The sequence below is a fragment of the Melampsora larici-populina genome, assembly GCF_000204055.1.
Source record: "Melampsora larici-populina 98AG31 unplaced genomic scaffold MELLAscaffold_25, whole genome shotgun sequence".
Classification (NCBI taxonomy): Eukaryota; Fungi; Basidiomycota; class Pucciniomycetes; order Pucciniales; family Melampsoraceae; genus Melampsora; species Melampsora laricis-populina.
The window spans coordinates 873,563-897,840 of record NW_006768789.1 but is presented as its reverse complement, the minus strand read 5'-3'; the positions used below and the strand labels follow the sequence as shown (position 1 = coordinate 897,840).

The 24,278-nt window shown below is 41.1% G+C and overlaps 6 protein-coding genes across 6 annotated transcripts; 3 read left to right on the top strand and 3 right to left on the bottom strand.

The window, feature by feature from the left end:
* Window positions 1–5,164: 5,164 nt before the first annotated feature.
* On the bottom strand, window positions 5,165–5,969 carry MELLADRAFT_64361 (uncharacterized protein; the record flags this gene model as incomplete). The annotated part of the gene is made up of 3 exons (XM_007411461.1): window positions 5,165–5,588; window positions 5,702–5,844; window positions 5,916–5,969. 3 exons carry the CDS (start codon window positions 5,967–5,969, stop codon window positions 5,165–5,167), a joined length of 621 nt encoding a protein of 206 aa, XP_007411523.1.
* Window positions 5,970–8,247: 2,278 nt separating this feature from the next.
* Window positions 8,248–9,412, top strand: MELLADRAFT_64360 (uncharacterized protein; the record flags this gene model as incomplete). The annotated part of the gene is made up of 2 exons (XM_007411511.1): window positions 8,248–8,324; window positions 8,398–9,412. 2 exons carry the CDS (start codon window positions 8,248–8,250, stop codon window positions 9,410–9,412), a joined length of 1,092 nt encoding a protein of 363 aa, XP_007411573.1.
* Window positions 9,413–11,523: 2,111 nt separating this feature from the next.
* Window positions 11,524–12,190, bottom strand: MELLADRAFT_107857 (uncharacterized protein; the record flags this gene model as incomplete). The annotated part of the gene is made up of 2 exons (XM_007411460.1): window positions 11,524–11,811; window positions 11,873–12,190. The coding sequence occupies 2 exons, from the start codon at window positions 12,188–12,190 to the stop codon at window positions 11,524–11,526; spliced, it is 606 nt and encodes a 201-aa protein (XP_007411522.1).
* Window positions 12,191–12,924: 734 nt separating this feature from the next.
* MELLADRAFT_72216 (uncharacterized protein) lies at window positions 12,925–13,608 on the bottom strand (the record flags this gene model as incomplete). Its single annotated transcript, XM_007411459.1, has 2 exons — window positions 12,925–13,451; window positions 13,536–13,608. Coding segments are annotated over 2 exons (520 nt in total), but the record flags the coding sequence as incomplete, so codon positions are not given.
* A 2,534-nt stretch (window positions 13,609–16,142) lies between these two features.
* On the top strand, window positions 16,143–18,218 carry MELLADRAFT_25025 (uncharacterized protein; the record flags this gene model as incomplete). Its single annotated transcript, XM_007411512.1, has 10 exons — window positions 16,143–16,311; window positions 16,411–16,623; window positions 16,689–16,716; window positions 16,777–16,897; window positions 16,983–17,288; window positions 17,354–17,575; window positions 17,651–17,758; window positions 17,829–17,938; window positions 18,002–18,070; window positions 18,146–18,218. Coding segments are annotated over 10 exons (1,419 nt in total), but the record flags the coding sequence as incomplete, so codon positions are not given.
* A 1,980-nt stretch (window positions 18,219–20,198) lies between these two features.
* MELLADRAFT_64356 (uncharacterized protein) lies at window positions 20,199–21,819 on the top strand (the record flags this gene model as incomplete). The annotated part of the gene is made up of 2 exons (XM_007411513.1): window positions 20,199–20,271; window positions 20,465–21,819. 2 exons carry the CDS (start codon window positions 20,199–20,201, stop codon window positions 21,817–21,819), a joined length of 1,428 nt encoding a protein of 475 aa, XP_007411575.1.
* Between the last annotated feature and the right edge of the window lie 2,459 nt (window positions 21,820–24,278).

Genomic DNA, 24,278 nt, shown 5'->3' with positions numbered 1-24,278 from the left:
AGTGATAACAATTTCAAAAGTGAATGAGCATGGATCTCATTAAAGTGTGAATCAGAATCTTCTATTTGTGATTGGATCCACTGAATAGTCTTTGTAGAATAAACCGAAGCTATAAAGGTCATTTGTAAAATATGAAACTTTCTGGCTAATTCATATAACTCTTGATCTAATCTATGATCCATTAAACTGATTTGATCATCTAATGGATTTTGATGATGATGATTCAGACCAGAAGAAAGTGAGATCGGTCCATGGATTTGATCTTTAGTCCACCATGGTTTGTATTGATGTTCGATTTGATGAACGGGTGCTTGGGTGGTTAATAAACTTGAAATCTTTTCTAATCCATTTGAAAGTGAAATCCAAACTGATAAATGTTCTTTGTGTAAGAATGATTTAGCAGCTGTTCGATAGATTGATCTTAATGGTTCGATTGAATTGAATTTAAGTCTTCTTTTAGTGATTTGAGGGTTCAGATGATCTTTGATAGCTTGATCTTCTTCTGATGAACTTGATGATGAGATGATAGAGAGATGGTTGATTGGTTGATTTAAATCGATTTGAGTAGTTCTTTGAATGAATTCTGCTTGATGGTTATGCTTCATGGATGGTTGTGGTTGTTGTTGTTGTTGTTGTTGAATTGATAAATCTGGTATAAAGTGTTTCATCATTTGGTTTTCTGATGATGGCTTACTAAATTCAATTGAACTGGATTCTTTCATTTTCTTGGTTGGCTTATCTAATCAAATCAATTCTCTTTCTCTTCTTGACTTCTTCTTATCTGCTCATGGCACATTCGGGTTGGCCCTGCTACACACCGAAACACTTCCGGACAAAATGGAAACTTCTTCAATCGAAGAATAATTTCCTAGCGTGCGAATCTGATCTTCAAGCCCTTCGACTCTGTTCATAAATTTGACAAGCGGATCCAACTCAAAAGAAACTTCCGTTGCCAATGTTAAGCCATGGCCCCGGCCGGACTCGGACTTCTCTTTCGCCCAAGCCCGCGTTACCCGACCATTGCGTAAACTGGATCCCTCCAGCAGCACAAAGTCAATTGGCCACCATCTGATTTGAATTGTTGTCATCACATATATGAAAACAGCATTATGGAACATGGATCAATGAAGAGATTTGTCACCAAAGGGAACCTCCAGAGCATAAGTTGATTTTCATGTGTTCAGCAGCTTTCTTTTTATGCTCTCTGGCTGAGTGTAGCTCACTTGCAAGACCCTCAAGACCAAGCTTCTTTGTCTCATTATCATCAAGGAGCTTCCTGTCACCTTTGCAGATTATCCAGACCTACAAATCCTACTTGGAATGTGTAACCCTGTGGTCTCACCTCTCCTAGTTGGCTCTGATGCTCTTGAAGATGCTGTACAAAAGTCTTTTGGTGATATGAAGGCAATGATGAAGGATGTTTTATGAAAGAAAGCTACAGCTAACATCACCTCTGACACTTGAACATCCTCAATTCAAAGATATGTCCTAGTGGCCACAGCTCACTGGATTGATGAAATCTTCCAACTACAAGAGGTCATACTTTGTCTCAAGGATGGCAAACAAACTCGTATCAAGATGATCATCTCATTCTGGTCCTTCAAGAGTATGGCCTACTCAATGATGTCTTCTGTGTTGTTGCCAATAACACCAGCTCAAATGGTACAATGTCTAATGCTATTGAAGAGGTCTGTCCAAACTTCAAGCAAGATGAAAAATCTCCTTAGATGTGTGTTGCACATGTTATAAACCTCATTGCTTGAGACAAACTCAAAAGTCTTTCTAGAAGACATGATGAAGATGGCCAAGTTCTATACTGGAATCTCCCTTTTCTCCTTGAACCTATTCAAACCTTGGAGGTCACTCAACTCCGCAAGCTGATTCCTTGGATCTACAAGTTGCCTCAGCACTTACAGTCATTTCTCAAGAAACTTGAGGCTGCCTTAGGCCATGTAATCAGCCTTGTCCAAAATGTCAACTCACAATGGAACTCAGGCCTAGATTAAAAGCCCCCAAAACAAGTCACTGGCAGGCCAGTGCCTCCCGGCAACTTGAGAATGTTTTGAATTGGTTTTGAATTGGATATCAAATGGATATCACTCATTTATTGAGAATTTATTGAGATACCACCAAAATTGAGATGAGGTCGTATGGAATCATAAACCTGCACAAATCTACTCCTGTAAATTAAAACCAAGAATATATAATTCATTAACCTTTATGGTGTAAACTGACTGAATTATTGAGGTTTGAAAAATAAATCACAAATAAAAAAATCCTTTTTTTGTACTACATTCAAGACTATCCTCTCTAAGATTCAAATAGATGTTTATCAGCATATCATTAATCAGATACCAAGTACCATGTCAAATCAAAATATATTGATGAGCATGTTAGCAATGTCCAACTCTTTGGTAACCTGGCATATCAAATAGGTTTGCTGTTGACAGTTTTCAGCTTAACAAATCCCTCTCTGCACAGCCGCATATGTACCCTTGCAGAGGTCACAATTGCTATATGGTCCTTACTGGAATGAGCAACAATAATTTTGATGTACTTCAATTGAGGGGATTTTGATTGAGGCACACAGTGTATTCTGGTAAAAATCTTTGAGTTGACTTGATCCAAAGATCTCAGAAACATATTTGTCTCAACCAAATACACAAAGAGACAAATATAATTGAAGTGAAGAGAACTGTGCAAAAGACAAAGTTGATGATAAAGAATTGAGTCAGTTCAGAGCATATCCCTCAAAATAAGGTTCTGCTCCCAGATTCAGAGTGATACAAGATGATTATTATGTATGCAATGGCTTTTGGGATCCCCCAACATGGATCAGTTTGAAAAGGCAGTGGATGAAGAAATATAACAGGGAAATTTGAAGCATGCAAAGAAATCTAGATCCAAAAAGACCCTATGTGTCACAAAATCCTCATCTGGCTTTTCCTTGGGACATGTCTTGGGTATGACTTCATCAGTGTCACCATTGTAAACTCATGTATACCTTCACAAGAATCAGCTTGTGGCAGACAACATATCAAACAATGGTCCAAAAAGCATAAAAAGTTTTTTTCTTTCTCAGTGCCTTTTGATTTATCCGGTTCAGATTCTTTTGTACTTACCATGGATTCCTCCTCTGCATTTCATTTGCAACAGAGATTCCTTCCAAGATATATCAATTTGCTTACCAAATATTTTTCTTTCCATCACTATGGCTGCAATCCCCCTTTCTATCTAGAATTTTCTCTCAACTTTGTCTCAAGCCACCAAGATTTATGTGGATCAAAGGTAAAATACCCCTCTTATTACCCTTGGATGTTTCTGGAGTGAAGATAAAACATTCCATCACATCTTGAAGTGTCTCTTCTCAACATCATTCTGTTATAACCATGATCAAATTCTGATGTTCCCCTTCAGTGTTATATAGAAAATTGTCCAAATTTTTGGCCCCATCCTAGGTGAACCCATCAGGTATCTACAAGGAATCACATATATCCTTCTTGTAAGTCAACAAAATCAAGCAACTCAGCAAACTTTTGAGTCATTGTTTAAAGTCAGACTGTAACATGTGAAATCATTCTTCCTGACTATGTGCCACATTCTACCAATACTGCATCACATCCATATATGTCTCTATCCACTGTGTCCTTGTGGCATTTGCCTGACAACAAGTGCATACGGACTGCCTTTGAGGTACAAAGGCAACTTGTGTGCGCTTGTTGACAAGCAAACACCACATGGGCATGGTGATCTGTGGGTACTTATATCAGTTGGCAGAGTCTTGGCAGACTTGAGTAGCTTAGGGGAATAGTGTTGTAGAAGTTGCCATCAAGTAAAAATACAGTGTCATGAAAAGTTCGTGACACAGACATGAAATCTTCTCAATATGATTCAAAGACTATTATATCTGTCTGGAATTCAATAGATTTTATGATTATTTATCTCAAGGAAAAGCAGAAGTTAATTTCTCATTTACAATTATAGCTGGCTCAAAGTCTACTGCAAGACTGTGCATGCTGACATAAGTACCCACAGAAAGAGATACGTGTGGACAGAATCCATTATTGGTGGATTGTGGTACTTTTTGATAAGAATGATTTCACCAGTTGCATTCTACAGTCAAACAATTGGTTTAGCAGCTGTGGTGATTCCAGCTCCAATAGTATTTGGGCAAAAAAACATTGAAGACAAAAATTTGCAGTCAAGTCAACCTCCAGCTTTCATTTTAAATCTCTTTGTATACAAATTAGTATAACTAAATCAGACAGGATCTTTTGTTTTGTTTAGGGGATCTCAAGTTATGACGGTGATGATTTTTTGTCAGGGTTCAACTCAAACCACATTTTACTTTTTATCTGATGATGAGCTTCAAGGTCTTGAATTTTTTTTGTAGGTTTTATGGTCAGATGTCATGGAAGACATCCCCCTGCCCTTGCAACATGGTGAATTGATCAATTGAACGGCTGTTTAATTGGAATGTAGCAAGTCCACCTCGGTAGGGTGAAGCAAATGTCAAATTTGATTTAAACATTCAGCTTCAAGTATATAGAGGCCCCATTAATTTGAAGAATCAGATACAATGTCCAGAAAATTCTTGTAGTCTGAGGTTCAATTTGTTAATACTTGCGCCTTTACAGATCTACAATGGCACTGCAGGCCTATCTTGACTGTGTTGCAAGCGCTAGAATTCACAGAAAATCCTTCACAAAGGGCTACCATTCTTCTTGTTATTTCAGACAAGTTCAATCAACTTTATTGATTTGTATTTTCTGTCAACTGTGCAGTCTCGATCTGAAACATTCTTCTTTACACGTCGAAAAGAACGCATAAAAACAACACCACAAGAAAATCAGAGTCAATTACTGACTGTATAAACGTAAGACAACATTTATGGAGAATAGCAACCAGATCGAAATGACAGTCAACAGATAATATGTCACAGAAGCAAACACACTTGTGCAGTATTGGACCTTCGAGACACGGATACTGCCGTCAATTTTCGTGATCAAAGCTCTTGATTGCCTAGTACGGACATATCATTCAATTGTTCTACAATCTAGATCACCAACACATTGAAAAATGATTTGGTTTATGGTAAAGTACAATTTTCTGTTTACAACATCAGAGAGATTGTGTAGGACACCTGCAAAACTGAAAGGTCTTTCTACTGAAGTTCTGCTCGAGTACGGTTTTTGAACCCTTTCGCATCACTTCCACTAGGACCTTTGGGTTGACGTTCGACACTGACTTGTTCATCAGATTGAGATTCTATTGACGACGTTACACTGGAATGCTTGGCCTTCAGATTTGGTCGTTTGAGTGGATCTGGCTCTGAAGGAGTTTGACTGAATATCCTTTCCCTTGCTTCCAAGTATGCTTTCTCTCTTTGTTTAATATCAGCTACAGGAGGTACCACAGGAGATACAGAGCGATTGGCAGCAGTAGAAGAATCACCGGATCTCTTCAAAATAGTAAGGGATGGTGTTCCAAAAATTGCGTTCTGTGGCAGAGGTCGCTGAGAAAGACTTGAGACTGGATTTGGAGCCGATGAGTTAGAAGGTATGATCACATATTGAGGATTCTTGTTTCTGCAAGAAGTCAGGTAATATCATCATGAAGATCGTGTCGGAATTTGATCGTAAAGCAAGAATTCAATCGTGGGATGAAGATAGCGTTGAAGTCGGTTAAGGAGCGGACTAACGCGCAGGTCCAGAGTAATGAATTCGAAGTAGCACGCGTAGAAGCATCGGATGAACCTGCGGTATTAGTTGATTGCGATATCGTAGTAGTAGCTTCTTCATCAGCCGTGTGAGAGGGTGGAGAAGGATCGATATCGTAATCCAGCTGATCAGGATATTGAAGATGAGCTCTAAAATCAGTGAATCCGTTGATCAAAGATAGGAAGGAATACGGACGTCTTCCCAATCTTCACAAGGCTCCTCTTTTAATTTGAAGGATGAAGCAGGCATCTTCGAATCAAGTGGTTTCAACTTGTCAAGTTGACCGATTATTATAGCCAGTGTTGACTTTCAATCCAATGCAAGCCCGTTAACAGTTCCGTGTACGGTGTCACAGAGGTCCGGTACCGTCGGGCTCCATCCACTTTAAGGTTTCCACCTGTTTCCACTGATTGAGTCATCACTCACAAGAAGGAGTAGGTGAGGTGTTCTCTAACTTAACTAAGAATCCCTCGAACCGCGCGCGTCCCCCGGAGCTTGCGGAGGAGGGACTTACGACTTAAACGCAAATTCGAGCGTGATAAGAGCGCGAAATTTCAGTTTTTCAGTTTTTTTCGATTCCATCTCCCTTAAACACTCCACCGCGCACTATTTCGGACATTCTGAATAAGCCAGATTGTTCTCCTTTATCTTGTACATATGAACTCCGAGCAACATTTCATCATGATATAAAGTTGTAGCTTTAAAATGAATCCAGATCAATGTAACTTTTGAATCCGTCGTTTGCACGACTGCGCCAACGATTGACTCTCTCTGTGACCAAAACCTTTTGGTCATGGGAGAGATATCAGATAAAAAAGAGAAGAGAGAGAGGGAGAAACACTAGGGAGGGAAGACAGAGAAGCCACTGTGAGAGTTGTCTGCTTTGGATTGGGGTTCAGTGAAAAAGTTTTCTTCTCAGAGAGCAAACTATTTGTATAGTTCCGTCCTCAGCATCTTTGGCCATGCTGCAGCTCACCACCAAAAAGGTTACAATCACTTCTCCTGCAAGGAAAAGATCCCTTCGAAGCTCAAAGGATGATCCGCACTCGAATGAGAACCAGCAGCCCGCGAAGAAGATTCAACGACAAACGGAGACACTGGGGCCAGCCCCTCCAAATGCAATTGCGAAGCAGACCAAATCAAAAGTAGTGATTCCTGAAAGAATTCTTGCACTCACGGATACCGAGCTGCGGGAGCTGATAAAAGAAAATCACCTCAAAAGATACAACTGCGCCGCGAAGGAGCTGCAAGTCGATGCAGTTTTTGCATTGGTCAGAGGGCGTGACACGTTTGTATTGGCTGGTACGGGCTATGGCAAGACTCGCATCGCCGAGATGTTTCTGGACATATTTCCAAAGGCATCAAAAGCTACTATAATTGTGATTAACCCATTGGATGCTTTAGGAGACAATCAAGTTAGTAGGAAGTATGTACTCACCAAATGTAATAGTATCAAATTCTGAAAGCCAGAATGCTTTTCTTGTAGGTCGCGGAGAAGAAGCGGTGGAACATCAGAGCTGTGAATCTCACAAAAGATAATTTCACCAACAAAGTGATGAAGGACATCATAGCCGGAGTGTACTCAGTAGTATATCTGATGAGTAGTAGTTTCCTACAGTGATGAAAATAGTGCAAACCTCTTGGCTGATTCATATCCATTTTTACTTTTTCAACAAAGGGCCCCGAGATATTTTTGAATAGCAAAGATTTTGAGGGTATTTACTTCAGTCAAAGGTTTCAAGACCGGCTAGTTCTCAAAGTAATAGACGAAGCTCATATGATCTATTGGTGGGGGTTAGTTCTAAGTCGTAAAGCAAAGCATTGCCAAGCATTTACGCGTCTACAAGATGGTGGCCAATTCCGACTGTCTTATGGCGATCTCTTTATTCGTTTGATTGCTACGAACAAAATCCCAATTTTGTTAATGTCGGCGACCTGTGCACCAAGGCCTTTTAGTGCAATCCTGAACAGCTTGAGCATCAAAGAGGGCGATATTGAAATTGTGCGAGGGGAGCTCAGCCGATCAAATATCAGAATTATTCGTATACCTACTACTCAATCGATCCGATTCGCAAAGCCCTTACGTACACTTTACGCAAAGAAGGACATCACACCGGATGATCAACTTGTGAAGTCTCTCATTTACTCAGGTGCAAGAAATGCAACACTTGAAGTTATGCGGGTGGTCAACAAGGCTCGAGGAACGCCAAAGGGCGAGGAAAATCCGGACAGCACCTTGATTCGCAGGTATCATTCATGTACCGGTCCGAAAGAAAAGATTAGGACGGTGGAAGGGTATACAAATAACCAATTTCCAATAATCTCGTGCACAAACGCCCTCGGTCTTGGGCAGGATTGGCCTACAGTCATGCAGGTGGTGGTCATGGGACGTACAGGACTTCCTGAACTTGCTCAGCTCTTTGGGAGGTGTGGCAGAGGACACAGTCCGGGCCTAGCGATTCACTTTGTAGAAAAAAACAGATCCAAAGGGTCAAACAGCGTAGACAACCTGAAGAACAAAAAAGAAATGACTGATGATGAACTTATGGATTCATACTCAGTCACACCAGTTTGCCTGCGAGTTGCACTTGCACTAGGAAATACGTAAGCTTCACTTCTTTTGCTATGCGCGACACACCTCATCATTGACTAAATCTTGAATCATCGGAGGTATCAGGATTGGTGTGATACCTTGTGAATTGGATGATCCACGTGTACAAGCTGAACAGGCTCGAGAAGAAGCTGCCGGTTTCCCTAAATGTCAATGTTCCAATTGTGACTCGATTTCGGCGGATATGCTTGTGTATAATTTACCTAGATTGACCAAATCAAACTATGAGGATGCCATGCGTGATGTTTTTAGTGTAGAAGGCTTTTGGAAACGTCCAGAGGGAGAAAGTGAGGATATTGATACTCAAGAAGATCAAGTGACTACTCGCAAGAAGGCTTCAAAGAAGCACAGCGGGCCTTTGGACTCCGCCCTGGAAGCACTCGCCCAGGATTTAGTATCTGTTTTTGATTCACATTGCACAGAGGTATATGGAGAGCACGGGTACTTTGAAAGCACAGACTACTTCGATCTTGATCAAACAAGGAAGATGCTCCGGTCAATTGATGAAATTCAATCTCCAGAAGACATTAAATTGGCTATGGGAGGTGATATTGTCAAAGGAGGAGTGAACATTGTCTTCAATTATATTGATGAGTGGAAAAAGCGAGACGCTGGTCTCGATTATTCACGAAATCAAGCGAGGATATTAGAGAGAAAAAAAGCAGCAGAAGAAAAGCGAATGTGTCAAGAGTCAATCTCGCTCAATAGGCATGCCAGTAATAGCACAGCGATTACAACATCAACAACTATGAAAGCAACCGTAGCGATTAACACATCAACAACTATGAACGCAACGGATAGGCCAATTAACAAGAAAATTCGAAGATCATCAGCACAGGTGAAAGCTGATCGGGAGGCTGCTAGACTCAAAAAAGAATACAATGCAAGGTGTCTGAATTGGTTACGAGTCGAAAAAGTGTTACCAAGTGAACTCGACGCAAAAGAACAGGCTTACCAGGAGTCAGTTTCACTCTTCGCTTATCCATCTAACAAAATCCTCGTCAAGATGCTCAAACTCATCACGTTGTTCGGGTTCTCCATTGTCCTGATCTTCACTTTCATTTGGTGTGTAGTTCGATGAAAGCGGCCAGTGAAAGCGCTCAAGTCGGCCATTACAATAATCATCCTGAAGCTTCTTGATACCAAGAAGATTGATGTCGGGTATTGGACCACTGGCAACCTTGGACTTAGGCTTTGACTGGCTGATTGACTCGCTGTGAGCCATGTTTAGGAAGCGCATCATCGATGCAGGGGTTGATTTGTTCTTATGAGACTGGCGAACAATATTTTGACCTGATCTACCTTTCAATTTATCTACTAATTCTTGAAGCTGACCGCACATATTTGTTAGTTAATCTTTAGTATTTGTCGTATTGCAATGGTTAATTGATTTACATACCAAACCACATGTGAGAGAGAAACACTCTTTCAAACGTTTAAGATCTGTTCCAGGACCCTGATGTGAATGTACGCATTTCAGTAAATCGCTAGATGTTACAAGTGAAAGACGTACTGCGTGGTTATAAAAGTACTTAAGCCAATAGTTCTTCACCTCCAGAAAGAAATCTTTTGCAACAAAATGACCGGGTCGGCCAGTTGGAGAGATCAATAGAGAATGAAGAATGATGTGAGAAAGCGATTTGGGTAAGACTTCGGTGAGAAGCCGGATCAGACGTGGAAGATATCTCGAGTAATGTGTAAGGCCCTTGATGCCTTGAATCATCACAGACCATTGCTTCCACATGAGCAGTAGCCGTCCAATGTCACCATCTGACATAGCTCGATTGGCTTCAACGATGGTCGCAAAGTCACGAAGTTGGAGAAGGAATTGTTGCTTTTTTTCATCTTGGTTCTTACGTGCCTCCTTCAGGACCTTTCCTGAAAGATACCCGACAAAGACTTGCTCCACAGTGGCCTCGAAATGCTCAACTGTCATGTCAATCGGTTCTTGAACTGCACTTGCGCTTAAACCGAGTACCTCACTGAACAAAAAAAGAAATGACTGAGTTAGTAAGACTTTATACAGATTTTTGTATATCGTAAGTAGACTAACTTACAATATACAAAAAGTGAGGGTAGCCTCGTGTATCTGTTTGATCATACGAATCATTGAAGTGAAGTCTTTCTTTGCTGTCGGCCTTTCTTTTGCGCCCCCTAACTCTACCGCAGTCCGCCAAGCACCTAAATCTGTCTTGTCAGGGATTTCCCCAGTGATGCAATAGTATTGCTTGAGAAATGTTCCACAGAGTGTGACCAGCGCCTGGAACCATTATGAGATGCGAGAGGCCTTCATCACCAAACTTCGATGGGATCCTTTGGCTTTCTAAGCCCAGGAAATTGAGACAAGTTCCAAGATCGCCTTCCAGCATTTGCAGTCTGCTGGAAAACTTTTCAGGTGAGAGCCCGGTCTGTTGAATAAGCTCATTATAGAGTGATGATATTCCATCCAAACCGTTGTCAGAAGAGTCCATGAGTTTCAGCATCTCGATATCAGGTTTTTCGGGCTTGATCTGGTCAATTGGTGACAGGTTTAATAACTTGAGTGCCTTATACTTAGTTGGGGTCTTCATGTAGCGTAATAGAACTCTCGCTACTTGGTTCTTCAAAGTTGACTCCCATCTCTCTTGCTCCTCCTTGTCTGGAAGTAAATCGCCCGAGTCAATGGCCTTTTTAGAGTCGTCTTGTAGTGCGGCTTGGAAAGCTGATATTGTACATTCTTCAGGTCTCATACCAGCTAATAGAGTATCTTTCAAAAAGTGGATGTAACCCCATGTACCATGATAGGTTTTACTAGTTGCATCTATCCTTCGACTATGTACACGTTCGACCATATCAATATTATCGATACACAAAACAAATCCAAAGGCCACAGCATCTTTCACTTTGTCCTTGATTATGATCGCTTTTTCCTTGGACAAGACCAATAGACCACGTAGTGCTGTTTTTCGACAAGCACTCACGCCGATTTGGTGCAGGTATTGGTTCACTCGCTCAGTAACCCCGCACGCAAGCAACGTGAGAGCATTTTCGACTTGAAGACCGTTGCACCGGCGGTTGCATGCATAAGAGATCATTTGAACGACAGTTGATGCAATCTATCCGGGTACAAACATATCAGTTTGATTGGAAAACACGATCGAAAATGGAAGTGTTAAACCTTACCGTCTTCAATCTGGTCTTTGCATTTTCAATTCAACTCTTAGATTTATGGTACACATAATTTTGAGGAGGTTCCGAATCCACATTAGAAGAATCCGAATCAGAAGCAGTGTCAGAATCTGAAGCTGAGGTGTTTGACCAAAGACCAAGTTCATGTTGTAATTTGAAAGTTATCAACTCATGTAAGAAATTCATTCCTTCAATTACGTCTCTCTCTCTTTGTACTTCTGCGTCGTGTGTAAAAAAGTCGGGGTCAAGCTTGTTGGTGTTGATATACAGTTTCCGCGCAGGAGGGGACTGAGATGCTACAATACTCTTCGCCTGCAAGGTAACTTTCAGAGATCTGCCTCATATTGAATCACAGATGCATTGTTGGACTTACTTTTCTTAATATCCAATCATCCCATTTCAATTTACATTTGGGCTTTTCAGTCACTAGCTTTTCAATTTCATCCAGTAATTCCTCCGTAGTACGCCATCCTTTCTTCACCGATGCCCACTGTTTTCTCCGTTGAACAATATTTTCGTTCGTGGATCGTAGATAAGATAGTATAAATGCCTTTGCGCTAGTGTTCTGCTTGTTGATGTATTGACAGATTCTTTCAACCGTTTCGACGCGCTTTTCGGGTGTTGATGCTTCTAGAGTGTCAAGAGAAGGATCCAAGATGAAGTCGGTGTCGTCGTCACTGTTGCTTTCCATTGGTTCCAGATATTATCAGGCAGGTAGGCTGGAAAGACGCGAGATTAGAATGATTTGGAATGAAGTTGTCACGATTGATCATTGATATCAAAACTACCACTTATCAGAGAGAAATTTTAACTGGTTTAATCCAAATGAATGTGTATTACACATGTTGGATGTGGTCGCAGCAGCTTTGTGTGTAAATAAAGCAAATTATGAAATAATGAATCCGCTTAATTGTTGGGTTCTGGAGCAGTTCAGAGGAATCTGAACACGCCAAAAGAACGAGAAAAAATTGCCCGTCATATTTCATAAGGGTACCTCATGGCTCTGGTTTGTGTGATGTGGTGGATTTGGCGTGCAAAGATAGTCCCTGCCAAAACCAAATTCCTATCAAGCGGGCATTCCGTTTAAGTCGCAAGCCCCCCTCCGCAGGCTCCGGGGGACGTCTCTGCGGTTGGTGGGCTTGTGTTAAGCTAGAGGTGTTCTTGATTACTACAAGCATAAAGCCTCTTTTTCAATAAAGCCCTCTCCTGCAGCCTTACAATTTTCCAAAAATTCACAGATCTGAATACAAACTTGTTTTGATTTCCTCATTCTATCAGTTTATTATTATTCTATACAACCAGACCAACATGAATGAACCTTTCACCCTTCAAACACATACACATGCAGATCAAATAATATATCAGCAATAACAAAACAGAAAAAGTCAAAGTTCAACCATTCTTAATAGTAGTGTGAAAGCCATTCAAAGAATCAAAATAAAAACCATGTATTTATTTTATGTGAAAGGAGTGATATGATTTTAAAAACGTATATATTCTGTCTTTCAAAATTCAGAACTCGATTCAAAGATATTCTCTTTAGTCACTGAACCAGAAGGAGAAAGACAACGAGCAGTGAAATTTAGATTTTGAGGTAAAAATCCAGGAGGAGCTAAGAATGGATCAGAAGGTCTATCTGATGAAGAACGAGGATGATTACCGTCTTTGATTAATCCTAAATCACGATCTGAAACCGGAAAGTTTTCAGGTGATTGAGATGTTGAGGTCCATCTTATTGAAACTAATTGACCATTGTTCCTTTGAATATTTAAAAATTCTTCACGATCTACAAATCCTATGATTTCTAGTGATTGAAGCGCATTGGCGAGGACAACAGCTTGAGATCTCATGGCTATTTTGAGTTGGTATGTGTCAGGTGAAAGATATGGAATACAATTCCATCTAAAAACTTTCAATTTTGATAACTTTGACAGTGATAAAGCCCATTGGTCCTGTAAGACCAAATGACGAATCAGTAATCACTCTGATGGCGGTTTCGGTTTTGGAAAAAGCGCAAAAAATCACGAGATACATACTATTTTATGAGGCCACCAACGACATTGAATTGTTTCCAATGTCACCTGTAATTCTTCCAGCATTGGAAACATTTCAGATATTTGTTCGAGGACCCTGGGTTGAAAATATGCATCCTTCCAAAATGTTAATCTGAGTACTCGTAATTCTTTTGAACTGAATTCAGTCAAAAGTTGAAGCAAATCATTTGTTGTATACGGCTCGGCGAGGTCTAGGGTTTTTAATGGAATTGGATCCTTGTATTTAGTTGCAGCAAGCTGTTTTTGAAAAAAGAAAAAGAGAGTTTAGTTAAGCTAGTTCCCAGTGTGTTTCTGAGAGATTGACTTGTGTAGATTTCTTAAAAAGAAATCATACAAACTCTACGACTCTCTTTGAAGCTAGCCTGCAACCGCATAACTTCATTACCATAGAACCCACGAATCTGTAATTCCTCAAGTTTAGCCCAAAGATCTGTTCCGAACCAATCTTCAACGTTACTATACCCGATCATGAAATCCCTCCAAATCGTCAAAGATGTCAGCCCAGGACAAAGTTTGATTAACGGTAACATTGAATCATGAACAGCCACCAGATGAAGTACGTCAAGGCTAGAAGGTAAGATCGGTCTAAACAATCTTTCAGGTGACCAACAGGTAAAATGAACTCCACAAAGATAAACTGTCTTGATATGATTCCCAACAGCCAAACCTTGCATGACTTCAATTCCGAATGGTAAAGTATCATAAGGAGATTCTTGTGTAGCTTGATCTAAATCTCTTACATACGCAAACATTTCAAGATTAGGAAATGTTTTCATAAACGATTCACCCAAGGCTTGATGCCAATTCATTCTGGCTTGTTGTGTGTCCATTCGTAATGGTGAATCATCTTTAACAAAGATCTTTCGAATCTTTCGACATTCTTCAGTTTTCTTGTGAATGAGTGTATTGAGTCGTTTAAGAGCTTTTACAAAATCTCTTTCTGTTGAACCATCTATGGTAAATCCAAAATGGCGTCCTATGAGACTGACCGTCGCATTGCGAACGGCTCTACATGTTGAAGAATATCGTATTAGGTCAATCCCAGCTTCGGACCAATGTTCAGGGTCGAGTGGTGGTTCGAGGAATTGACCGATTCGATACAAGATCTCAGCTGGCATGCATAGTATAGGTGAAGGTGGATGATGAAGAACGCGTCGTTTTGAACGAGTCTGGGCTAAAGCTTGATGAGGTACTTTGATAACAGAGCGATTGGATTCTGTACGAAGAGGATATCGGGTGGAACCATGATGGCCTGGCGGTAATGGAGTTCGAAAGGGTGAATCAGATGATCGGAAGGTGAATTCGACTGATGTGGTACTAGTAGTACCAGTCGTGCTACCAGCTTCCTCATCGACGGCATTTGCAGCTGAATCTCGAAGGTGATAGATTCTCGGTACTCGTCGTAGGCTAGGCATCTTGTTTGGTCTTGAGTCTTGATTCTTGAAGATCGATACGTAAACAGTTTGATTTTGAATGAATGAATGTATGTACTGATAATCGATTAACCTTCTTTGATTATAAACTACGAGATTTCTCAAGCTTTGAAAACATTTCCTGAAGTGATCTAAGACTGAGTTGAAGCTGATGAGATTGAGTAGGGAGACTTGATTAGTGAAGGTGCTGAGGGTTCAGTTAGTTGATAAGGAATTGAGAGATTTGTTTGGAGTTAATGATCTCCTTAAGTATCTTCATCGCATCATCACACCTTGTATCAAATCCCATACCTCATCACTAATTTCCTACTTCGATTTCATCCTGCTTTGTCCTCCTCACCTGGCACATACTCTGAGTCTACAGGGTCATCAGTGCACCCCAAATGAACCACAGGGCTCAAATAACACGTGAAACCGGGGAGGAATCGCTAACAAAGAAACTGGTGAATTTGAGCAAAGTGAGGATAGTTGATCAGAAGTATGTACCAAGTCAACACTTACGAATTCAAACTTGTTGATAGGATGAAATGTTCAGTCTGGGCTCTTGGTTACAATTTTCTCATTTGGCATAATGTAACTTATACATAAATGTGGGCAGATCCATGACTTGGAAATTGGAAGCAATGTGGACGCAAGACCAAAAAGCCACTACGAAAGCAGTGATGTTTTTCCTGTTTTTCCTCTTGAACAAGTTGGTTGGATTCAAGCCTCTCCTAGTCTCGTCGAACAAGTCTTAATACATAGCGTTTCCTGGGGTAACTGTCTACTCAATCAATTCAACGTACCACGGTCACGGCAGGCCAAATACCTCGAATGAAACCGAATCATTCGTAGTATTCTCCATGGGTCCAGCTGGACAAAGAATGTTTTCTCAGAGTGTGGCACATTCGTACACATTGGACCTTTCGAAAAACCTACGCTGGAACAAAACAACCACTAGTTCTATCCTCTTTCTGCATCTAATTGTTCGCTCATTAAAAAATCCCGGTTGCCTTTCGAACTCAACTCAGCTCAAGACCAAGCATAGAAAATCAGTCAAATCTGTTATAAGACCATCCCCAAGATGTCTTGGAAGGGAAGCTTTGTATTCAGGATCTCCCTCTTCGCCATTCTTTTCAACCTTGTCTCAATGTCTAAATCTGATTTACAAGCGCGCCTAACCAAAGCCAAAGTTGAATCAGTATTTCCCAACGATGCACAGTATGGTGTGGTATCCAAACCATATAACCTTAGGTTCGACTATAAGCCTGCTGCAATTTCTTTTCCCAAGACAACGGAAGAAATCGTGGCAGTCGTTACTGCCGCTGCAGCCGAGGGCATACCAGGTCAGCTCGCTAATCAATACGCTCATTAGCCTGTCTCAAAGGCGGCACGAATAATACCTCAGAAGCTCATGATCTGGCGCAATATCATACGTTGAACAGTCTCAGCCAAATCAGGTGGCCATTCTTACGCAGCTTACGGTCTCGGGGGGAAAGATGGATTTCTTGTTGTCGACCTGTCAAAAATGAAGGGTTTAACAGTTGATTCTAGCGGCATTGCCGACATTCAAACTGGAAATCTCTTGGGTGATGTAGCACAAGGTCTATTCAAATCTGGTGGAAAAGCAATTCCTCATGGAACTTGTCCTTATGTTGGTTAGTACTCATTTGCATATTTGATGGTTGATATTCAGAATATTGACTATGTATCCGCTTGATAGGTACTGGCGGCCACTCGGCTTTTGGCGGGTGAGCACTAAGTCATACGCTACTGGCCTATAAATCAATCTGATGATTTGATGATTTCAGCTTTGGGTTCACTTCACGTAAATGGGGGCTGATGCTGGATGTTGTGGTTGGTCACGAGGTGGTTCTGGCCAATGGTTCAGTCGTCAATACTTCTGAGACCGAAAACCCAGATTTGTTTTGGGTATAAAACCTTTCACTCTGCACTTCCCCTTTCCGAGGCTATTATTCTTGGCAAATGTTGAGATGGTATCCATGCTTGCGATCAGGCTTTACGTGGCGCCGGAGCTTCGTTTGGGATTGTTTCTTCCCTCAAAGTCAAGACTTATGACGCACCTTTGATCATGACCTTTTTCTCTTTCGCTTGGAACTTTTCTTCGGCCGAGGAACTAAGTCACGCGATTATTTCTTATCAACAATTTTGTATCGAAGCAGAACTGTCCGATGAAATTGGAATGGAAGTCAATATTGGAATGGGCGACACAAAGGGTCAAGTACAATTTCAACTTTTGGGTACTTTGATTGGAGCAAGTTCTGACTTGGATCCCCTAGTTTCACCATTACTATCAAAGTTGGTCAGTGATCATGTTCTCAGCCAATGGCAATAGCCAATGCAAATCCTGATATGAAATCTTTTCAGCCAAACAACCCAGAAAAAACTATCAATCAAACCGACTGGCTTACCAGCTTGGAACTTTTGGCAGCTCCTCAGCCTTTAACGCCAACAGCCGCTTCCCTTCAATCAAACACCGACACATTTTACGCAAAGAGTCTTGTCACACCCCAAGCGCAACCTGCCACCAACGAAAGTATCAAAGCTTTATCAAATTACTTCTTTAACCAGGGAATGTCAACCAGTCTTGTGAGTTGCAATTATTGAGCACGTATTACTAAGGATGTATACAATAAGACTAATTCTATTGTTTTATTTTTCAAGAACTGGTTTGTTCAACTTCAACTATACGGTGGAAAGGGATCTTTCATAAATTCAGTACCTCAAGAATCCTCATCATACCTCCACCGTTCATCACTATGGACAATTCAAGTGAGTACCATAGATTATCTCGATTCACCAAATCGAAACGTTTACTGATTTTTGTTTCCTCAACTCAAAGCTCTACGCAAGTACTGGATCAAACAAAACTGCATTTCCATCTGACGGTTTTGAGTTCATTGACTCAATGGCAGACAGTATCGTCACAAACAATCCAAAAGATTGGGCAGGGTAAGTATTCTGGAGTTCACTCTAATAAATTGCTGAAACATAACTCATCCTTCTCGATCATAGGGGATACTTGAATTACGTCGATGACAAATTGGCCGACGATGTCTGGCCTCGCTTCTATTATGGAGAACAGTGAGTTAACTTCTGTCCTATCTCTCATCAGATTCATTTGCTGAGCTATGTGCCACATGCAATGGGTTCATCTAGTTACGAGCGGCTAACACAGATAAAATCAAAATACGATCCACAAAACCTGTTTCGCTACCCTCAAGCAGTCCAAGTGTATGTGAATTTTGCCACTCAAATGTTCAAACCACTCGCTGACATATATTATAGGACTGATTCCACAGACAAAAATAGTGTAAAAAGAGGGGTACACGCTAAATTTTCTCTAGCAACGAGTATACAAAGTCTGATTCGAACTACGATCAGACGAACTCAAGCTATAATACTTGGTTTCCTAATCGCGACTTTGGTTTAAAATCCATCCGTATTGTTTCTTGTGTCCTATATACGGCTCTTTATCTTCACACAGCAGTTTTCGAAAATGCATTCTGGACTATATAATCAAATTATGTTAATATTATAGAGGTACATCAATCATAACTTTTCAGATCAGATTCTTTTGTCTGAGTGCAAGGCAGATTTTCAGCTATCAAGGTTTATCTAGCACTGGCTGCGAGTAGATATTGTGGTAGGCAAGGGACACTAAGTGAAGCATTGCTATGATCAAGTGATTGGCGGCTTTGAGCTCGGATATAAACCCAATACATGACTTAGGGTAGTTGTGGCACTATCGCAATTTGCATAATTTCATTTCAAATTCTAGGTACGGCATTTCCAAATCTCCCTCAACATATTGTATACCAACATCATCACAAGCTATAATGAATCCACAGTTTGTTTTTACACTAGCTTTACATATCAAGGGATTGTGTCATGATATGACACTCCGCATTCTCAACTGCATTGTAAATTAGTCTGTAGACTGAACCAAGTTGTACTTACAAACAAAAGTCAAAGATGACATGAAGGTGCCTAGGAGTTCCATGATTCCTGGAAAGGTCTCTATACAAAGTCTTTAAACAATGCATAGCCATGTATTCCCTTATCAAATCAAACTGTCAAATCCTCAAGCATTCATACCTCGATCTTCAAAAAGAAAACATACTATCATCTTGCATATATCTTGCACTTTGGCCACATTGATAAGGGCCCGTTTGGCAAACTTTGGAAAACTCTTTAACATGTTATAGACCAACAAAGCCAAAAACTTTTTTTTTGTTCAAAATTGTTTATGGCTTTTGTGAAACAGGTGATATTCAGCAACAATGAATGATCATTAATAAGAATCATCTATCCTGATATGTTTGACCAATCTGAAAAACAGCCTCGAGGCTGTTTATCAGACATATAACCCTTTGTGACCCCCCCTCAGTTGACTGAACTTCATAAACTTTGATCAACTTTCTAACTTCACCCCACACCCTTTTAACAATGTCTTTTTACCTCCCTCACTCCCCTCCTTTCCATTGCTCAGATTTCATTTTGTTTTATTTCATTTCAGCTTTTTACTTTTAGTTTGCTCTGGCGTTTCATAGTGTTCTTGGTTTCTTATTCTGCTTTTCAATTATTGTACTAGTATTGTACTAGTCATGTCTTTTGATTTGATTTGTTTTCATATTCTATGCAGTCAGTTTGATAAGCCACCTCCATTTTTACAACTGGTTCCAACTTTGTTTTATCACATAGCTGCTTGACCGTGACGGTGTTATGATTTGTGTGTTGTGGGTGCATTATGCAAACAAAAGGAAAGTGATGATTGGTGTAGTTGATGATAGCTATGTATGATGTTTAGAAGATTGAGATTGAATTCCCAATTCCAATTGTTATACAGAAAAATGGTCAATAAGAGCTCAAGATAGCTTTTGTTGACCTTTTTGGTTGACTGTTTGGTAAGGCATATGACAAAATTTCAGCTTTTTCAATCTGCCTCTCAAAAAAGAGCTAAAAAGAGGCATTGAAAAATAGTTCTTGTGTAACACTCCTTGGCAAATGTTGCCAAACGGGCCCTAACCGTTCTTGTGGTACTTTCTACATATTGGGGTATATATGCAACTTGATGTCCACATGCCAACATACATCTCAAGAAGAAGCCAGTTTTCTGGGGATGCTTTCCATATGGTAAAATGATCACTTTCCTACACTTCTTCTTGTTGTTTGTATCTTTTTGCAACTGAACAACTTTTGCGGCTTCTCAATGACAAGTGGTATTTTGGCTGCCAAATACATTTCACAGTTAATCAGTGCAGCAACTTTACCCCAACTTTACAGTATGTAGCTAGAGCCTAGTGTTAAGTTACAGGTAAGATGAGATGTCACATGAGCACAATGAGTGTCACTTGGCCCGGGCGGCTCAGGACCAATTGTGCAAGTCCGTTTGCCAGTGACTATGGAAAGCAGCATTAAAATGGTGTACTCGTATGCCACATTATCATTGTGATAGACTTATCTTCTCTGATCTAGTACTCATGACATCTACCTCTCGATCAGCATATCTTACAAGACTATCTCCAAAAGGAAAGGCTATAGGCGTATCCAACACCTTATCAAATACCTGCGGACAACCCGAGTCCTCAGATTCAGATGAAATGGAGACGAAAGGATGGGAAAGTCGATCGCGTACGTGGATGGCGAAGTATGAACTCAAAGTCAACAAGTGCATCCAGAAGAATCAATCACCGCTTGACCCCTTCGAAGATCTTCGGCTTCTATCAACTCACTCATCTGCACCAGCCTCGGGATATGATTTTGACATTCAATCAGAATTTATGAGCACCACAAGAACAAGTCCCACCCGTTCAGAGCATTCATTGAGCATCCTTGCGTCAGAGACGCACGACTCCCGTTCAAATTCTCCCATGCGAACTCAGCCAATTAATCCACTACCGTACCTACCGCCTGAGCTGGCTAGCCCTCATTCTCATCAACCTGTGCCTGCCTCATTGCAAGGCAGTAGCACTTTACCTGCTCCGGCAAAGCCGTCTGCAAAGCAGAAGCAACCAGAAGAGGATTACTACAAACACGATCCGGTGATCGAAGACTTCAGCAATTTCCAACTCCCAATGAAAAAGACGCCTACCAAAAGCGCCAAGCATTTACCTATCTTGCCCCAAGCGCTCCTCAAAGCACCTTCCCTGGTAAAACGACGATGGGATCACTCGATTAGCTTTCAGTCCAATGCTTCTCCCTCTTGTCAAAGGATTCATCCAGCTGAGCCATCCCCGAATCGGAATTCAAAGAAGGTCAAAGAGATCAATACAATGGCCGATTATGAAAAGCTAAGCAGGCAGGAGCGAGAACTTAGATTTCCGAGCGTTGAGATTTTTGCAACCTTCCTCAATTCAGTCGCTACTCCCAAAACGAAACGTTCTCGAGCATACTTGTCAGGCTTGGATATCTGCTATCTTTTGGACACTAGCATCAAGCAGAAGCTTGGCAACACCGATCGGTTGAGAATGACTAAACTCTCTGCAGCGGGTGCCAAGCTACACGCCCAACCCAAAATTGGTCTGACTACTCATATCATCATTGGTGGGCTAGTTGAAAGTTGGACGGAATGTACGGAGGCGCTGCGCAGCTCGATATCTGATTCACAGGAGCTTCAGTCTGTCAATCGCCTAATCCGTGGACCCGATGAAGGCCAAGCTGGGGTAGATATCATATGGCTTTTAAGCATAAAATGGTTACAAAGCTGTCTCAATAACTCGCGTCGTGTCCCTGAAAAAGGATTTCATATCAAGCCTCGCAATTCTCGCCATGCTCACAAGCCAACAGCCGAGTTCAACACATCAATCCCTTTAATATCGGATCACTGCTAAGTCCAACTTATACCCAGCCCGACCAGAGACCCAACTTCGAGGGGATGTGAGCACATCCAAAAACTCAATTGATAGTTTCAAAGTCCTATGACTGATCAAGTCACACCTACGATTTGTTAAATATGTACCAAACAACATCACTCGGACATCAATGTGCGTTCCACTTTTCATGTCAACGTTGAATCAGCCCCATTGATAGATATCTGATCTCATACGTAATTCATCAAATCTGCATTGCAGAGGCTGAAGACATTCTCCAGGTTTCAACCCTCCTGCTTGTATTTTTTGTCTTGTGTAAAGTCCAATGATTTAAGCTACCACTCAACCATCAACGGCTTTGCAAACGTAGTATCAGGACATGTAGCAGCTCTTCAACTAGATCACAGCGGGAGGAACTGGTGAATACGGGTGTGTATCTTTGTGCATGTTGCTGTCCTTTGAGATGCCTCATGGTACCATCTTTGTCAAGACTGTTCATCAATTTTTCATACATGTTGCACCTTGTACTAATGCTATGGTATTTGCAATGGCTACAGATTTCAAGATACTTGTGAGTCAGGCCATAATCCTAGGTCATGCCACTTGTATGTCAAAGCCTATAGTCCACTGCCAAGTGTGCTCAGGGAGCGCCTGTACACACCAGACATGTCTTGTTTGGCTCAAGGTGTGTTGGCTGCAACAGGTGTGAGAATAAATCATGTACTCATATGGATTGATAACAAAGAACTGTAAACTGGTGTGTGAATTTGCATATCCTAATCAGCTCAGACGTTGATGTACAACATGTGGAGGAAGACTTGCATATCTGGGCACAGTGATATAAGAGTTGTGCTAGCTTGTGACCCATCACTAAATTGCAATGTATACCCCTCAAAGGTGTGACTGTTGTGACCTTTTGGAAAAACATTGAACCCACTCCATTGGGGTACAACTTTTGACTCAAAGGAAGGTTGGAGATCACTTTTTTGGCAGGAGATGTAGGCAATATAATAGGCACATTTAACTGTGCGCCTTGTCTCATACCCACCTGAACACTGGCCCTCATATCAGCTCCAAGACTTGCATATGCTCATCTACACATCCCCCATGGCAGCTAAAGAGACTTGAATTGGCTTGAACCTCAAGCAGGCAGCACTTCCAATTGGAATACATTTGTCCAGCACTTGGCATTGTGGACTACACCTTGCAAAGTGCAACTTTTGCCAGTCATACATTTACAAATATGACAATAATTTTGTCATGCCATAAATCATAAAACTTAAATCTGGACTAACAATGGGTTCCGATGCTTTTGGTCCCGGTCCCAATGCTTTCACACCGTGAACAATGGGCTCCAAAGCTTATGATCCCGTTCTCCCCCAGCCACATCACATCGTAATCGATGGGCTCTAAAGCCTTTGATCTCGTCATCCCCCGATTGCATCGCAAAAGCTTCGGATCCCAGCGCTTTTCATCCCCCGTTCGCGTCGTGAATAATGGTCTTGCTTTTCATCTCCCGTTCGCATTTTGGATCCCGGTGCTTTTCATCGTAATGGTCTTGCTTTTTACCTTTTTGATCCCGGTGCGTTTCATCCCCCGTTCGCATCGTAAAGAATGGTCTACTAATTTTTTGGTTGTTCCTCCCCCTTGCACAACAGAAACAATGGGGTTCAATCCTGCTCATCCGGAGCCAACTTTTTGAACAGATCCAATGCTTTTTGTTCCCCTTGCACAGCGTAAACAATGGTCTCTAAACCTGCTCATTCCGAGTCTAAATGCTTTTCATCTTTTCCACATCAAACACAATGGCCTCCACGGCTTTTGATCACGAGTCCAATGCCATTATTACCGGATGCTTTTTTTTCTGCCATTTCAATTAAGTTCTCTTGCCAAAAATAAACAATCGCATGCGGTACATTTTGTCGGATTCTTAACATTTGGTGAGTACATTTGCTTTTTTGTTCGAAGGATATCGTCACTATAAAAATGCCTACATTGATGTGTTTCCTTCCTATTTTCAGATCCTTCTTCACATCTTCCAATTACAACTTTACCTCTTCCTTTTATTGAGCACACATTCCCTGGAAATTCAGCTTCAGCCGTATCGAAAATCAACTTTCAACAATGTCTGTAAAGCATGTCCATCACTGCCAACAAGTACCAGGTCACGGATACGTCAAATGGACAACTAATTTGGTCTCGTATTATCAAATTGAAAGTTCATTCTTGGCCAGGCTGATTCTCAGGTACATTAATATTAAAGGTGTAACTACTTTCTCTGTACGTCTTTTGGTAGTGCCACACCTTATGTCTGTGTTTTGATTTTAGGGTTGGACGGTGGAAACCATTCACTCCTTCGGCTGGTTATATTGGCGGTTATAACCGCGATCGCAAATATACTTTCATTGTGGTTGTATCTGAGGGACGTGTACCCGAACTTTTCTTGTCAGAATTATAAAACTGTTCTGTGTCATTGCCCA